Below are 18,382 nucleotides of genomic sequence, written 5' to 3' on the forward strand. Positions count from 1 at the left end.
CATAACATTGCTTAGTGACTGTCATAACCACAGCTTCTGAATTGCTGCTGATTTCAGAGTATCTTTTTGTGCCTTCTTGGAAGTGCTAAAATTATTTCATAACAGGTAAGCTATAATTCATTAAAACATATTCGGTTTTTCTATTGATGCTTGTGCTAGAGAAAAATATTATACAAGTGTGTTTCAAATGTTAGCTTACTTACATATTAAGTTAGTGGAAAAAACAGGTGTGAGCAGGAAGAAAATCAATACACCAAACAGTTTCTACGTATGTCTTCATTAGATTAAATTGCAAAGAAATTAATATAAGTAACCTGATAAAAGTAGGTAATTTGTTATTACACAGATGTCCTTCAGGGCAGTGCAATTTGGAATATTAAATAATATAAAACAAAAGAATGCATGTGAACTCTTCAGAACGGATGAAGTAAACAAGAGAGTCATTAGGATTCTCTCTTCTCCCTCAAGCATATCACATGTATAATTCCTTTAATGTAAGAGTACACTTACAGAGTTAATTGCAACACAGTTTAGTTTGCATGCCGTTTTTACAAAACATTAGCAGACAGTCCTCTAAGGGCCAAATCTCCTACTGAAGGTGTTGCATTTTGGGGAAAAGACCACATAGTACTTTCTGGGTTGTATTTCACGCAATAAATATACTTTCTAATGTAAAGAATCACATTAGCAAAAATGTGACATTTATTTCCTGTAAAACATCTTGTGTATTAATTCAAAATAGGCTGTAAGTCAAAATTATGCCTAGTACTCCTGCTCTGTGAATAGTATCCTGAATACACAATTCTAGAGATAACTGAGAGAGAAATATTGGAAACTCTTTTCTGCTGGGCTGCTGTTGTCAGGATCTGTGTGAAGATTCCTATCAGTTCTTCATATATACTGCAGTGAGGTTATATATGACAGACATTAATTGTCACTAGTTTATTCTGGCTCCTAGTACAGTTTGCCTGCAATATAACTTGTGTGCAATTTTAAAACCGAAGCCGGCAGAAAGAAACAAAATATCTACAGTATTGCCTCCAGGATGTTAATCGTTCTGTTGTTGTGTGTGGAACAGTAAAGACAGCTCACTTCTGTAGCTGGTTTGATTTTTTGCAAGACGCAAGTTTAGCTTATTACAGGATTACTGGTTTGCTACTTCAAGATTAGGCTTGGTTCTGCTATGCTCCAAGGTGAATTTTGACTTCATGTGTTATTTTGTGTTCTACATGGATGTTGAAGGAGAAATACACAAGCAATAGAAAATATATTAAGTTAAATCAGCTTCTTGTAAGAGCCCATATAATTCCATAAATTACATCAAAATTTGTTGGATACCAGTAACATCTGAATGTGGTACAGCATTATAGTAATAGTGGTACAGCACAGTAAGTGTGTGTCTGCTGATACCAATGTAAACATAAATTTGCCAGAGACAAGTTCAGGAAAAGCAGAGCTAAGATGGGTTTTCTGTTTGTTCTGATTTCCTAGTTATTTCCCAACAATCCATTAAGAGACATTAGTAGCATATAATGATCTACCAGAAATAGTGCTAAGCCGTTATGACAGAAGTTTGAGGAGTAATTTAATCATTCTTTGTCCATGTCTTTTAAGAAATCCTGAGCTAAAAGTGGCTTACAAACTTAGAGTGATTATTTTAAAACCTCTTTCTTGTGCTTTGCTACACTACAGAATTTTTTAAGTACTAAGTGAATTTGGAAAAGGTAATGAATTGTTTGGGTTCAATTTTCATTTTGATAACCATATTGTAAATGCTATTTGAAGTTGGTAAGAGTGAATAAGTGAATCCTGGTTTTTCCCACAGGATTTGCAGTTTTTGGTTTTATGGATGAACGGTGCACATTATGGTCTGACCATGGGGGGGAGCTTGTATTTCATGAATGAAAAAGCTGCTCTTCTGTTTATGCAGATAATTATTTCATTTGCTTTTGTTCCTTTGTTTTCCTGAAGTGTTGATTTGTTGGGTTAAATATTTTAATACAGGTAGGAGTGCACTAGACAGACATGTAGTACACCTAAGTAGTCATTTCCTTTAGTTCTATATAAATGACATTTAGTCCAATCTCACTAAACTGATTTTCCTAACGGTCTGTACTAGAGAGAGAAAAATGGAAAGCAAGTTGTACCGCCCATCTTCTTCTCTAGGTACATTACAGCTTTACTCGAGCATCAGCTGGCATTGCCACCATACCAAAACAGTCTGGCCCCTCTTGTGCTTGGTATTTGTGCAGCCACATGGTGACTTCTACTGCTGTGAAATTAAGTTTTTACCTTTGCCAGCTGATTTTTAAGCTATTCAGTTTGGCAGTGCAGTTTACTGTATAGCTATAGGACTGCACAGAAAATAGGAGCAGTGGCAGGCACAGGGCTGGAGAGGAACAGTCTGTTTTGGCAAGGATGGTGGTTTATGAGCTTCTTTAAAGATTACGAAACAACACATTTAACATCTATTTTAGGATGAGTTACATTGCCCTGACTTCAGAGAGCCTAGGGAAATAGTTTAATTTAGTTAATTTAGCTCCCTTTAGTTCCAGATGGCTGAAGCTAAGATAAATGAATTTTGCCTCCCGTCAGTTATTCTCAAGTCATTTCACATGATGGAAAAATTGAGAACTCAAAACTCTTGTAACATTAAAACAACTGATTTGTACAAAGTGAACAAAAAGCCGCTAGTCCAAATCCGTAACAGTTGAATTGAAAATGTTCTGCTGTGACATGTTAGATTTTCTTCTAGCCCATGTGCCATTAGTTATAGTTCCTACTAATGCTTCATAGTTGGAAGTGGCAATGTTCTGCTGTCTCAAGAATATAATTATCTATGTCAGCAAATATATATATGCTGTATTGTTTGATAAGTATAACCAGCAGGAAAAAAACCCAACAATTCTTTTGTTGGTTTCATTACAAGAGCCCAGACACCAACCTGCTGAAAGCACTTACTGACATGGACTGATTCCAATAGACGGAAGCACTGTTTGTGCCTTTTGATGTTACAAAGTTTTCTGCATGCAACCTTTTCTAATTCAGCTCTGTGCTGACAGTTTTCTTTGTTTTAGGCCCCTTGACTAGCCAAATTCTGACAACAGGGACAGACGTTTTAGTGAAAATGAACAGTCACTGTTACGGCCTAGTATAACACCAGTTAGTTTTATGAGTTTGTGCTTTCAACACGTAATACTTACGAAGTACAGTTTGCTCTAGAGCTCAACATTTTGTTAGTTGCATGTGAATATCAAATGCTGTGCTATTGTGAAACCTCATAGCTCACTTTTTTTGTGTGTCACATGCCAAGTAGAAGCGACTAAAGCAGATACGCAAGAGCAGTAGGCTGGGACAGGGGCCTGGCTTTGGAGCACTGTATTGCCATGCCCCTCCCACCCTTTGATTCTACTACTCTTCACGCAGGGTCTGAAATTTTTTATTAACTGTGTGGAAAGAGTCAGAAAGAATCTTTTCAATTTACTAAGAAAAATGTGATTTGACTGTATAATGGCATTTTCAGCGAGGTACAGAGAGGGCAGATACAAGGGGAAGAGTAAGGGTTTAATAGAAAGGAAGTTGAGGTAGCAGGAGTAAGTAGAAGATCTGTTTGTAAGGCAAGGAGAAAGTAAATCTTTTGGGAGGATTTGGGCATTTACAGACCAGGTAATCTCTAATTTACTGTTGTGTAGTCAGGTAGAACTGGAAGCTAAATTTTAAATTGTTGCAAGGAATTTATTCAATTAGCAGGGAGTCTGAAACATCTTCAATTTGTCATAGTATTTTATCTCTGCACCTCAGTGTTTTTTGTGGTTTTTATTCTCACTGTAGTTTTATGTGAAATATATAAAACAAATTAACCATGTGCGTGCCTGGCTCTGAATCTGCCCTTTAATTTCTTCTTGATTGTTTATTATGAGAAGTTTTTGTTAACATCTCTCTGTACAGAACATATCTGATGATGTGGTTAATGGCAACTGAGCACTGCTGTATTATTTAATGAAACTGGGCATGCTGATCACTATGTTCATTGCCTTTGATCCTCTAAAACACCCATTAATGACCTCCACATTTGTTCCTTAGCCCTAAAAATGCAAAGTTTGCTTCTTTGAAAGCAAAGACAGCAAATGCTTTTGGATTTTTCATTTACATTCTTCTTCATATTGTGCTTTCAAAAACTCAATAACTGATAAATACCTCATTAAAATGAAGCATTAAGGTATGCTTTTTTTGTGGTTTAAAAGAAGGTATTCTCACCCACTTCTTTCTGAGATCGTGACAAACTTTTAGGAAGTATTTGCATAGATTAAAACCAGTAAAAGAACCAAGTTTCATCAAGAAGTCCTGCCTAAGTTTCAGTCTAGCGCTTTGGCCCTTCACATTATCATTGTTTGTCTTCTAAGGCTATGTTACACATTAGCATCTGTGCACAAAGTGAGGATTGCTTTGTCCAGCTGCTTCTTGGATCCTACTTAATGAACGAGCCCGTCTTTCTTCTATACGTGTGTGTGGTGATGGAGAGAAACAACCCACACATACTGCTGATACATGTTTGAAATAACCATATAGTTCACTGGTATATGATGGTGGCATGGTGCAGTGACAATTCCCTGTAGAAAAGCCCAAGTAATATATAACCAGGTAGCAGTGGAAGAGCCATTGGAAAAAGGCTTGGCTCTGGTTTACCTTTTATCACAATGTAAAGCTGACTATTAGCAGGGAAATGCTAGTACTGATGGGGAGAAAAAAATAGCCTCTTATGGAGAGATGAGAAGCAAGGCCTTTTCTTACATCCTAGAGATAAAAATCATCAGCACAAGAGGTAGTGACTGAGCCTGATTTAGCCACCATTTTTTTTCATCAGAGATTGCGGATTGCTGCGGTGTTCAGGAGTCAGTGGTTTTTGTCAGGCAGCAGCCAGGGACACTCCTCAGGCTGGTACTGTCCTTCATAATGGTCCGAACGGTGGGGTGGTAGCTAATTTGGTGCTTGATGCAGCCTTTGATTATATATTCCAAGCATAATGTGATATGTAAAATATTTTTTTTTAATTTGTGGTACTCACCTCTGGTGACATGTAGTTGAGGTCATGATAAATATTAGCATCTGAAACAGGTGGCTTTGAGTTCTTCATTGGCTTGGAAATTAGGTCTTGTAAGGCTTTGCAAGTGCATTATTCTCAGTGCTATTAGGAAAAGAAGGATGACCAGAAGACCATCTTTGTAAACCCCAAACTTTTGCTGATAGCCAACAGAATACTCGTAAAAAAACAACTAACAGCTTAAAAATTTTAACATGAATTAATGTGATGGTTATAATTGTAAGTTATCTATACATAGCTTTTCTTCAGCTCCAGTTGTGAAGTAAAAAAAATTTTCAATAAAGAGAACATTGTTTCTAAATTCTGAAGCTTTTAATTGAGGGAACATGGTGTAGAGACAAGCAGAAATTCATAGACTGGAAGAAAATGTACATCCATAGCAGTTTTTCATATCTAATGAAATCATAATAAAGATGACTATTTGTATGAGGGAATATGGCTTAATGTGCGATTTTTCTGCGAATCATTCTGTATTGATCTAGCTGTTGAATTTTTGAGCCTCTCCAGTATATAGCAGTTCTGAGTAAGTTTCATATATCACATTTCAAGTCTAATTATGGGGAATCACTTGTCTAATGGATTCAGCCACATCAAATATAAGAGAGGCCAATGTTATTCAGTAATTTTGACATTGTAATAATAAGGTACAAAATGGTATTGCAGAGTACTTAAAATTGCATGAAAGATGGTCTGAAAGCTGTCCAAAAATTTGTTCCAGGAAGTAATGGTGCTTGTAAAAATACCCTTAACTTTTTTAGGGTATACTTTGAAGCTGCCAAGATTGGTCAACCTGAAACTGGCCAACGTTTTTCAGCCACAAAAAAGATCAGAGGGCTGGAACTGCTCTCCTGTGAGGAAAGCTGGAGAGAGTTGGGGTTGTTCAGCCTGGAGAAGAGAAGGCTCTGGGGAGACTTTGTTGCTGCCTTTCAGTACTTAAAAGGGGCCTATAAGAAAGATGGGAACAGACGTTATAGCAGGGCCTGTTGTGATAGGACAAGGGGTAATGTTTTTAAACTAAAAGAGGGGAGATTCAGGATAGAATGCCCAGAGAGGTGGTTGATGCCCCATCCCTGGAGACATTCCAGGCCAGGCTGGATGGGGCTCTGAGCAACCTGATCTAGTTGCAGATGTCCCTGCTCATTGCAGGGGGTTGGACTAGATGAGCTTTGAAGGTCCCTTCCAACCAAAACCATTCTATGATTCTAATGAGGGAAAACACAGATCTTGTTTGATTTTTCAATCTAGCTAATAATGTTACTGTCTGGGGGAAAGATGGCAGATCCTCACCCATGGGCATTGTCTGTCTTACCATCCTTGTCACTGGCATCTAATTTCTTTCAGTTCAGGCAATCTCCATCATAAACTTCAACCTTTGTATATTTGCTTAACCTTCAAATCCACTTTCATGCTGTCCCATAAGCCTGGAATTTTGTTTTGCCCACGGCATCCATGCTTCCTTTCCCATTTCTTTTAAAATCCTTCTTGTGGCCCCTTCAAAGAGCTGCATGGATATTAATAGCATTACATTATCTTTTAATCTTCCTGTACTCTCAGGAAAACATTTCCCTTTGTTTATTTTTTCTCTCTCCATCTACTCAGATTTTGTTCTATTTTCATTATCTTTGAAGAAGGAAACATTGTGCCAATTATGTTTGTAACTCGCCCTAACCAGTAAAATGTCATGCTTAGTCCCTAAGTGTCAAATACTGCAAAACTGGGGCTATGTGTAGTACCAGCAAGTGTGGCCAGTTTCTTGAGCCTATGATGTTTAATAATAATCTATGCCATGAGAAAGCCGCGTGAGAAGTCTGATCACCATGAAAACATGTGGACACACACAAAAATCTGTTGAATATAAAACTGCAATCGCTCACTGAAATTGTGCTTTCTTTCCTCTGACCCATTTTTTCATTATGTTTTTTCTGGATTAGAATTACCAGGTATGAAAAAAAAGATGAATTTGGAAAGATAAATAGAAGCAGATATTGAACAAAGCTATTTAGCACCAAATGAAGACACGCAGGCCACGTGGTTGCTGTTCAACAGTGTAAAGTGTGCGTGCCTCACAGTCCCACACATTTATAGTGCCACATGATCAGTCTACCCTGTTGAAAACACTGGGTTTAAAGTCCTGTGATCAGATGCACCTTGGCAAACCACTGGTCTGACACTAAGCTCTTACTGGAGATAGGGGATGTGAGCACTGGCGCAGGCAGGTCGCAAGAAGAGCCAGAGGCCACGAATGCAATTGCAAAGAGCAAATTTATTTCAGTTACATTGCTAGCAAGGGGGTCTCCAAAGCAGCACCTAAGCTCCCAGGCGGAGGTGACACAAGCAGAAACGCAGGCACTGTAGAATTCAGCCCTGGTAGAAGATCACTGGGCCTGCTGCGTTCGCCTGTATTTCAAGGCTCCGAGCAAGCACAGCCTTCTGCTCTTTCTCACAACAAAGCAGGAATCTCAGGCATAATGATAAGGTGCCTTAGAGTTTCTCACAGGCCTATGTTATCTAACACAGAGGTTCTACTTGTCAAGCACACAAGGTCAGGAAAACAATTAGTGTGATGTATGTGTTTTCACTATACCCCAGCTGCAAGCCACTTCAGTATGTTTACATTTCTCCTCCTTGCCATTCTTCAGCAATTCCCGTACAGGGGGACACCCTTAGAGGCACAAATCTTCACTAGTACAGACCTTAATTGCAGAGGGGGAAACAAGGCACTGCTTGGCATAAGACAGGTAGCCAGAAAGAATTTGAGCTTTTAGGGGAGAAAAAAGACTACAATCCACAAGACGGAGTCACAATGTCACAGAGTAGCGTAAACCTGGTTTCGATAAGACTAATTTTTTGCTGAAACATAAAAGTCAAGGAGTCCCCAAATGATGCAGTTCAGAGAACCAAACAAAGGAACCAGAAAATGGCTTTGTTACAGATAATTTCAGTTTTAAATAAACGTAACATTTTATTACCTTACCAACATCAGAAAATAAGCAAGCCATTGGAGGCATGGAAATACATGCACACCATGACAAAATGACTTAATTTGAACTTCCATATCTCAGTTTGAAGAAAACATTTATTTGTCGTTTTCTGTTTTGATATGTTAATCTGTTCAGCAGCATTTGTGTGAAAAGCTGTGCAACAGCTTAGTGGAGATTCAGTGCAAATTTAGAAATGTTTCCTGCAGACACAATTTAAAATAATACAAGTAGGTAAGCTGTACTTGTGTACCGATACATAGCTACAGATATATAGTAGGCCTATAGATCTAGATATATAGATGTATAGATTTAGATACATAGGTAAGCATCTGCCATAGTAATATGACCCCTATTACCATTGTGTAAATGCCTCACAGGTTTTAATCCAGTTGTCCTTTCAGCATCTGCTGAGTTAGAATAATTAGCTGGGCTAATTCTTTTTCGTAAAATGCATCAGCATCTTGTAAGTGAGGAGCAAAAGCTGAAAGAGAATTTCAAGTAGGCCTATTTAAGAGATGGCATTTGGGTCTTTGATTTCCGTGTCTTCTTTCAAAATCCCAACTTTAGTTGCATAGACTGTGGAGCCTAAGGTTATAAATAATAGGCAGCAGAGAAAGAGAAGTGAATTTTGCTCTCTAGGTCCCATATGGATAGTCTGAACTTCTTCTAGAACTTGTCTGTTGACAAAATAACACATAAACTTGTAAAATCTCTCCATAAGTGTGATTTCAGAGTAGCTCACTTAAGTAGTTTCTCAGTGTAATGCATTTTTTTCCAGGTGGGAGAATAAACCACTGGATCTTTCTGTTACAGCTGAACTATCAAGTCAAAAAATACTAAAATTAAATGGAAATACATGGATATTGTATGGGTTGATTAAATTCATGTGATAGGACTGATTTTTTTTTTTTCCCCTATTTTGATTTTGGTTCAAGGATAGTATGGTCAGTTAGACCTACACATAGTGAAAAATTGCAAGTTATACTTGCAAAGAAAAAGATTTTGCAGTTTGCCTGTTTTTCAGTAATAGAAATATTCTACTTACTGGTATTATTTTTGCCACTGTTTTTGTCAATTTTATCTAAATGGCTTTTTTCAAAATTTCAACAGAGATTTTTTCTTTAAAGTATTTCACCTAAAAGAAATATGGAACATAATTCAGAAGTTATACTGAAATTTATTTCCAATAAATGAAACACTATATTGGGCAGTTGAGTTGGGAAGTACTAAACTAGGTCAGTGTAGTAGAGTTGCTTTGGCCTGGGCTTGTAGATAGATGAAAGTTTACATTAACAATAGGAAATTAGCTTGAAATGCAACAGTGAAGCTTGAAAAAAACAAACCAAAATCACCAGCATTCCTGATGTTTTCTCTAATTCTGCTATGTAAATCTAATGCCAGAATGTACAGCTTTCCATTTCAGACTTCCTTTGGTCTGGGTGGGAGATTACCCAAATACAGATAAAAGAACTCACTGCAGAATAGTGTTTTTGAAGAGACACAATTCTGTTATATACTCAGAGTTTTCCTGTTTCCAAAACTCTTCCAGTGAGAGTAACTCCTGAACAGTTTTAATGTCAAGTTCCTATTTTGATAGCAAGAGCAGACAGCATGGACAGCTTTCTAATTGCCAATATTTTAGTAAAGCAAATTTTGTGACCCATATTAACTGCAAATGTAAGACTATTTTCACATGAAATACTATGTACCTTTGAAGTTACCTAGAAATCTCCCTGCCTTTTAGCACTCATCATCTTGTCTTTTCCATGTGGAGGGGCTGTGACTCATATTACAGTAGAAAGCTCATTTTTAAGCATTCTGTCATGTAATATCTTTGTACCTCTACATTTTTCTCGCCCCTTAGATACTATGAAGAAGATATTTCAAGAAAAGGGCATCTTGACAGGAGAAGAAAGAACGTTTAAACCACATTTGACCTTCATGAAGTTGTCAAAATCAACACAGCTACGTAAGCAGGTGAGCTCACATTTCACATTGCTCAGCAGCAACATAGAAAGTTTAATTTGGAGATCAAAAAAGGAGTTGCTTCTGCTGTAGCATCATACTTTCTACTTTGTAAGCAGCTGAAGAGGTAAGACTTGAAAAGACTGATTTTTTTTTTTTAAAGAAATAATTAGTACATCTACCATATAAACAGGAGACCTGTACTGTACTTTAAGTTACAATCCTTTATATTCTCAGTACAGTAATATCATGGTCTATTTTCTTTCATGGAACTAGGCAGGACCAAAGGATGAAAGTACTTGTCCAAAATTACAGAATTATTATTAGGATGTAGATTATATGCATGTAGTTTGTTTGGATAGTTTTGTTTTGTTACTGTATAGAAGAAAATAAGCAAGTAAACAGTGTTTATGTTTGGATTATGCATAATATGCAGACCGTCAGTTCCCTCTATTGAATCTGCTTTGGTGAATTTCAGAGTAGTGATGAAACACATCTTCTGTATTCTCTCATGCCGGCAGTTATTTCTTGCTTATTTATTAGCTTTTTTGACAAAACCCACAAATACATAAAAAGAGTTTAAAACTGTGGTGATAAACATACAGAAGCAATACTAGTATATCTAGCTTTTTATTTCATACTAATTTAACAGTAATATTGTAGTATTTAACATAAGGTATATCTCCGTAAATTTCTTTTGCCAACTTTGCATAGAATGTTTTACGTGATGCTTTAACATTGACCAGGAAAATAATTTTCAGAAGAAAAAAATATTATAAATAAGAATTAAAGTACTTAATATGAATATTTTAAGTTGATTTTTTTCTTAATAGTAGGCATTAAAGAAAAATACATTAAAAATTAATTAGATATAACTCTAAAAAAGCCAAAAGTGTACATTTTAATTAAGTAGTATTGTGAAACCAGTTGGAAGAAGGCAGTGAGATTTGAGATACATCAAACAACTTCAAGGGCATATGTACTTGCTCTGAAACAGAAATAAGGACTTGTGCGCAGGTTGTAGGTGGTATATTACAGCTGTTAAATTTGTAAGCTCACATAGGCTTTTGCTTGTATTAACAGTTGTTTTTTAAAACACTAATTTTAAAAATCCACAGCTGTTCTAGAATATCAACTGTTCAGTAATTTAACTGTTTGTTTAAAACATCCAAGACAATCAGGATGAGGTTTTTGCCATCCAGGTTTTTGGTTGTTTTTTGGCTGTTTGTTTTGTTTACATTGATCTACCTTGCACAAACTGTTAGGCAGGATGCATTACTTTCTGTGTTCTGATATTCACTGCTGCTGACAGAACCAGGTCAATGTCATTCCAAATCATCTTCCTTAGTCCTCCATAATGCTGGATAATGCATACGGTATTGTAAAGATACACTGTATAGAAAGATATTATGTATTAAAAATCTTTAAATTATTTTAACAGGAATTTTTCTCTGTCAGTCCACTGTCGGGCATAAGCATTGGTCTTTACTATAATTTTTTGTTTCATTATGTCCATGCTTTTAGTAAGATAGTTTCATGCATTTACTGAAAACAATACATAAAAATATGAAACATAAAAGGAATAACTATTTTGTAATACATTTTAATATAATGTTTAATCGCATTTTCAAATCATTCAACAGTATGAAAAACAAGAAATGGGGAGTGGATGAAGATTACATGAGAATGCATTTAAAAAAGCAATAGAACTAAAGTTGTTGAGTACAGTTCACAGCTATAGCTTTATAACGATATTTTTTTTTTTAAAGTCTAAGTTTTCTTATTTGAAGCAATACTCTGTTAAGCTGCTCCCCTCATAATGTCATCTAAATTCCACCAAAATTATCTTTTGGGGAAAAAAACCTATCTGTTTTTCAAACCTTAATATAGCTACAGGCATCTTTGAAATGTGTATATTCTGAAAAGATTTTAACTTTCCCGAATTGTTGCTGATGTTTACATAGCAAAGAGTCTGAGAATTCAAAATCAATAAAGATCTCAAGAAATTAGCTTTCTACTTTGAAGGCACAACATTAAGCTAAAAATAGCAAATGCAAAAAACTTGGAAACAGACATTAATAAAGGATAAAAATGTGAGATAAAATGGGTCAGAAAAGAGCTATCTGGATTACTATACCCCCTTCAGCTTCTCAGGTTAAAGAACGTATTTACTCAGAATAACTCCTTCTTCATACTCAATTGGACAATTCTGAGACCAAATGTGCTACTGAAAACTTCCCCAAATATGGGGGTACAGTGTGCCTCTCAGTGTCCTCGCGGAAGGAGGTAAAGGGATATCAGTTACTTGCACATGTTTAACTGTTTCCACAATCGATTGTTGGCATGATAAGAATCTTGGGTTACTATCATTATCTTCTATACAAAGAACTGAATGAAACACAATGAAAGAAGCAACCGGCATTTTACACTTGAAGATAACAACATTTCTATTCCTGCTTCCCTCACGAGCCTGCTATGTTGCCACAGGTCAGTCACAATCCCCTTGTTTTTCATTCATCCAGACATCTGGTTATTTCAGGGCATGTTGTGAAGCACACTTGATAAATGCTCCATGACATTTGGAGATCCTTCGATACTTAGTGCTGCCAGAACTGCAAATGCTGGGAAATGGATTTCATGAGCAGAAGATGACTGGCAGCTAAATTGCTCTGATGGCATCTGCTTAATTAGTAAGGGGTATATCCTTAGCCTAGACAGTGGTTGACAAGAAAAAATGCCAAAAATATAGTTTATGAATATTTAATATATGAAATTTTCTGTACAGTGTATCTTTAGAATGCTCTATGTATAATTAGTAAAAGAGAATGTATCAGTGAGAAAAATCCATTTGTACTTTCAGCACTTCCAAATGTTGTACAAGGCCTGATTCACTGTTGCTGGTCAACTTCAATGTTAACATGGTCAAGATACTAGATATTATTCTGCAGACAGTATTATTATGATTGCACTGGAAATAGCAGTAAAACTGCATGATTCAGTAATTCATTCTTGTATTTTTAATGTAAATTATGTTAAAACTTTTGCCACTGTCTTAGTGTCATATAGAGATAACATAAGGTACTTATTCTGTAATAGTAATAATCATTCCTTTATCATAAAGGAGAAAATTCCCCACTGAATCATACCCAAAGCAGTGTCTCCAAATCCAGATCTTTTTGATGTGCACTCACATTCACCTTTTTGCTATCTTCAGCTAGACATACCAGATAAGATATTTAAAGTGATAATTACTTTTTTCTCATGTAAATTTTCTCTCAGTTTATATTACATTAATATTTTTGGCTTCTTGATATCAAATATAGCTGAAGAGAGATGTAGTGTATCTGGTGATGTCTCTTTTTAGCCATACTGTAAGCAGTTACAGCAAGTTTTCACAGTCAGACAATAAGCTATCATCTCTCTTCTATGTTACTTAGATAAGGAATCTTGGGCACTTATCTTGTTACAGGAGAGGTTATTTATTACTTCTGCAGTACTTACATATCATGTCTTCTGTTTCTTTAATTTGTTAATGAATTTTTGTTGCATATGCATCCATCAAATACTGTGTTCAGTGAAGATACTCTGTGTGACATGAGAAGTGAAAGGGAATCCTCCCCTTCTGGTATTATTCCTTTAAAGTTAAGTTTTACTCAATACTCGAAAATAGAATATAAAATGTGAATTTCTGTCTTACATCCCTAGTATAGTTTTAAGTTTCCTAGATTTGTAATTTTATTTATACCCATATGGTATAGATACATAGTTGTACCATATAGAACCTTATGAGAAGAGAGTGATTCTCAGTAAAACCAAGGCACTTCTCCTGTTTATCAGTCCCCGCTGATTCTGACCTCCAGCATTCTTTGTATAATTCTGTATAATATGACAGAAATGCTGGTATAAGAAAAGCTGCAGAGCTCATTAAATGTATCTGTATTTCAATTTATCAGCTTCTACATCAGTGGTTTGTATTGCGACAACTGTTATTTGTTGATTTCGGAGTCTGAGGCACATACTTCGAATCTTTGATGCTGACCCTAAAATGGCTGAAACAATCACTTTGCCACAACATAAAACAATAAACACTTTGTTTTCACAGTTACCAGCAGAAATGTTTTGTGATTTTTCTACAGAATTTTTTTAATCTGAAGATCTAACAACAGGGGCAGAAAATGCACAAAGAGGGTGACCCAACAGCTGGAAGATGTTCTTGAATTCTCTTCTTTCAGTCTTACTACTTTCATATCATACACCATATTGCAGAGTTAGGTAACTAAAGTATTTGAAACAAGAAGAGGAGGAAAGGACATACACTGTAGACAGTTTGTTACAAGCTAAAAGTAGTGTGAGGTGTTAGTCATAATGATCAGTTTTTAAATTACGAAAGTGTCCTACCGAACATGGTAGACGCAATGTAATCTATGCCTTTACACATACCCCTGTTACAGGACCGAGGCTGCTGAAGGCAGCACTTCTTTACGCATGAACTCTTCTAAGTCCACATGGGGATCATCAAGGTCCAGGTGAAGAAACTTTTCCACAATAGACTTGGATTTTTCCATCCGATCTCCTTTTGAAGGATGATCAATACGTTTGATAGCTTTTCCATTGCGAATTAATTCTGACACTTCCACTCCTCTTTCAATAATTTTGGCTGGCATTCCCGCTAATGCAGCGATGTTGGCAGCATGACTAACAGTGGACATGCCCTGCTTGATCTGATAGAAAAATATCAACTCGTCTCCATCTTGGTGGGTCTCCATGGTCAGGTACTCCAGTAGAGGTGTGTCAGGCAGGAGTCCTAGCTGCATTAAACTGTGAAAATTAGTGGAGACAAAGACCTGTGGACACTGGGTTCCTTGACTGATCCAGTACCTCAAGACAGCAGCCAGAAGGGACAGGCCATCCAGTGTGTTCGTCCCTTTACCAAACTCATCAATAAGTACCAAGGACCTCTCTGTGGCATTGTTTACTGCCTTGGCAACCTGGTTAAGATCAATCATGAAAGTAGAGAGCCCTACAGAAACAGATTCCCTACTGTGGATTCTTGTGTAAATCCCATCAATTACTCCAATCTCTGCCTCTGCTGCAGGGACATAACTGCCAGTTAGAGCCATGAATACAATAAGACCTACTTGCTTTAAGTAGATGCTCTTTCCAGATGAGTTGGGCCCTGTGATGATCTTTATTCGTCTGGTAGCTTCACCACTGTTCACAGGATTGGCCACAAAAGTCTTTGCACATAGTTCCATGAGCGGATGTCTTCCGTCCTTGATGTGGAAGCCATGGCGGTGAGTAAAGCGTGGCCGGCAGTAGGCATTCTCCCGGGCCATCACTGCCAAAGCCAGCAGCACATCTAGGTGTGCAGTATACTCAATCACACTGTTAAGCACTTCAGACTTCTCCAAGATCTTTGTCTGCAGCTGGTGCATAATAAGTGTTTCCTGGTCTCTGATCTCACAGTGCAAGTCGCCCAGCAGGCTGTCTAGCTCCTTAGTCCTAGCACTTCGGTAGTGCAGTTTATCCTCTGATAAGAACATGAAGTCCAAGCCTTCAATTTCAAAGTCACTCTTATCCACCATAGTTGGTAGCCGTGGAATGGAGAGAAGGAACCCGATCAAAGGAATGTAGATCACACAACAGGAGGGAATATGATTGTCCAAGGTCTCCAGTTCTTTTCGTGCAACTTCTGTAAGGAAGTCTGACAGTCCCATCAGCTTTCGTTTCTTCTCATCAATGGTGGGATCCACATTGGGTCTGACAGTGAAGCGGTTCTCTGAGATGCTGCCTTCAAAGTCTACCACTTTGCTGATTAGAGTAGCAATGTAGTGCAGATCATCAGTGAAGACACGTGAAATAGTCTGAAAGAGTTCAATAGTGCTGGGCAGAGAACGACATGTGTCTCTAAGGCACACTGCACTGTACACTGTCTTATAGAGTGCTTGCCAGTCACTAACTTTTGTGTTGGAAAGAGTCATTCTCTTTAGAATAAGAGGCACATTTTTAATATTCTTGAGGCAACCTTGAAGAGTGAGGACTGTTTCATGGTTCTGAGCCAGCAGGAAGAAGTGGATAACATCTAGCCTTTTGTTCAGCTCTGTGAAGTTTCGAGTAGGTCGTGTGAGCCAGAGCCTCAGCAGTTTTTCTCCCCATTTGCACCTGCAACGGTTTAAAATTCCATATAAACTGAATCCTTCTTTTAATCCACTGGACAGCTTGTACACAGAAGGATGGATATCACTTTTAAATATCTGCAGGACACAATAAGTGTCTTGGTCCATATTCACAATATCTGTCAGCACAAACTTTTTAAATGCCAAAATAGGAACTGCAATAGTGCTTTCTTCAAGCTCAACTCCAACCCTTCTCCGGTCTAGGAACTTAAGGAGTCCCCCTAGGGCTCGTATCATGAGTGGGCTCTCAAAAGGGATGACTGAGGACAAGTAGAGAATTTTCTCTGTTGCAGTCATATGAGATGGGATAAATGGAAATTGTCTAGATAGGATCCGTTGCTTGCTGACTTCTAGGCCAAAATCTATGTTAGGAAACAGGACAATTTCTGGTTTTCCGGTATTGTTGTCACCAGCAGTAGCTGTTAGGTTGGCCAGGAATTTGGCAATATTCTGGTCCTGTTTTGCACTGGTCACTATGCATTGAGGATTAACTTCCCCAATCGCTTTATGCAATAGCTTGAGGTCTTCGTTATCAGGTGTGTCAGGCATGAAGTAAACTGAGCAATCTTCTGTATCATAATAAGTAATTGCAAGCTGCCCTGCATACCACAAAACAGACATGTGTGTCTCAGAGCCTCCTTGGTCCTCTTGTTCGGGCCCAAGCGGTGGTGGCAAGGCACAACTTGTAGCTGATGTGGCACTCATTCTGTTGGAGAAAGATATTTTTATTCATCAAAAAAGTTCTGAGAAGTAGCTGTAATTCATAACTGCAGGTTAACACTCATTCTTCCAACCCTGGGGAAACTAAGATGCCACCAGGAGTTAAAGACAGATGTTACATGTTCGAGTGAAAAGATGGAGCCCGTAACTACGGCCGCCATCTTGTTTCCAAGCAAGGTGTAACTGAGCTAACTGCCAGCAACGGAATAGTTTCACAGTTTTCCTTTGCATCCTTTATTTTAGTAAGCATGCAGGTATGCCCAAATACCCATAAATACAGTAATGTACATACGCATGTACTTACATATACAAAATCACCCTCCTGGAGAGGTGTGGGACACCCATGTGCACTGACCACAGATCCTCACAACGATGCAGCCCCATAAACTGCTCATCGTTTCAGGGGCCTACCCCAGTATGTATGCAGCACCGCCACACAGTACTGGTTTCTATACCAGTACATAACGCACTGCTGCAGGGATCAACCCTAGCAAACAGTTTGCTCTACAGAGTCCGCAGTCGCTGTCAGCAACCCACTTCCAACCCTCTCCCACTCTTCCCCCTTACTCACTCTCCTCACTACAGACGGGCAGCTCGTCCCGGCTGCCGCGTCTTCTTGCAGCCCAAGAACTGTATTTTGTCCCCCTTTCCCCTCCTTCTCCCTCAGGTGCTCCGCCCTCCCCGCGCTCAGCGCCTCCCGCCGCCGGGTCCTGTCAGGAGGGCGCCGCCCTCGTCTCCGCAGCCAGGCCGCGGCCGCCGTGCCGCCCCCGCAGCCGGGGCCCACCGCCGCCCTCTCCCCGCAGCAAGTGCCTGCAGCCAGGCGGGGAATGGAACTTCAACCTTCCTTACGCCTTCCCGGCGGAATGGGAGCTATCCTCTCCTCGGGGCTCAAGCTTCTCCCACCGGCCCCTGTCCCGTGCCCGGCAGCGGGTTGCTACCTCCCTCCCCGGCTTCCTCGGAGAGCCGCGCCGGGAGGGAGGGACAGGAGGCGGCTGGAAGGAGCCCCCTGAGCAGCCCAGCCTTCTGGCCAGCAAGGGATGCCAAGCGTCTGCTCCTATGTAGCACCTTCACGACCTGCCTCTGCACTGCCTTTTGGTGCTCCAGCAGGACCCATGGCTGTTCCTACACCCTGCCAGGCTCCCCATTGCTCACCTCTTTTGCACATTGCGGCTTCTGCATTGCACTTAATGAGCTACTTTGAGCAGCTGTAAATGAATCTTCATGTGCAGCCCTCGCCTTCAGAGAGCTGGACATGTGGCGATGGGAGCTGGGCATTTTGTCAGTGGGGTCTGGTACATGGAAACTGGAGCTGGTGTTGAGACTCGTGTTGAGACTTAACAGATGTGACAGGGCTACCAAATGCTCTCTGCTTGGTGCCATGCCAGTCTTGCAAAAGCTGCACATGCAATGCCTCTCCAGGCCCACATTATACAGCCACG

General features: G+C 38.9%; 2 protein-coding genes across 2 annotated transcripts in view; one reads left to right on the plus strand and one right to left on the minus strand.

The window, feature by feature from the left end:
• Positions 1–18,382, plus strand: part of AKAP7 (A-kinase anchoring protein 7) — an 85,773-nt gene that overhangs the window by 17,293 nt on the left and 50,098 nt on the right. Inside the window, 1 exon segment of the mRNA XM_065632774.1 lies at positions 9,947–10,059. Coding sequence (XP_065488846.1) covers positions 9,947–10,059 — 113 coding nt within the window.
• Positions 14,493–16,928, minus strand: MSH5 (mutS homolog 5). The gene has a single exon (XM_065632547.1). The coding sequence runs from the start codon at positions 16,926–16,928 to the stop codon at positions 14,493–14,495; it is 2,436 nt and encodes an 811-aa protein (XP_065488619.1).

Source organism: Caloenas nicobarica, chromosome 3, assembly GCF_036013445.1.
Source record: "Caloenas nicobarica isolate bCalNic1 chromosome 3, bCalNic1.hap1, whole genome shotgun sequence".
Classification (NCBI taxonomy): domain Eukaryota; kingdom Metazoa; phylum Chordata; class Aves; order Columbiformes; family Columbidae; genus Caloenas; species Caloenas nicobarica.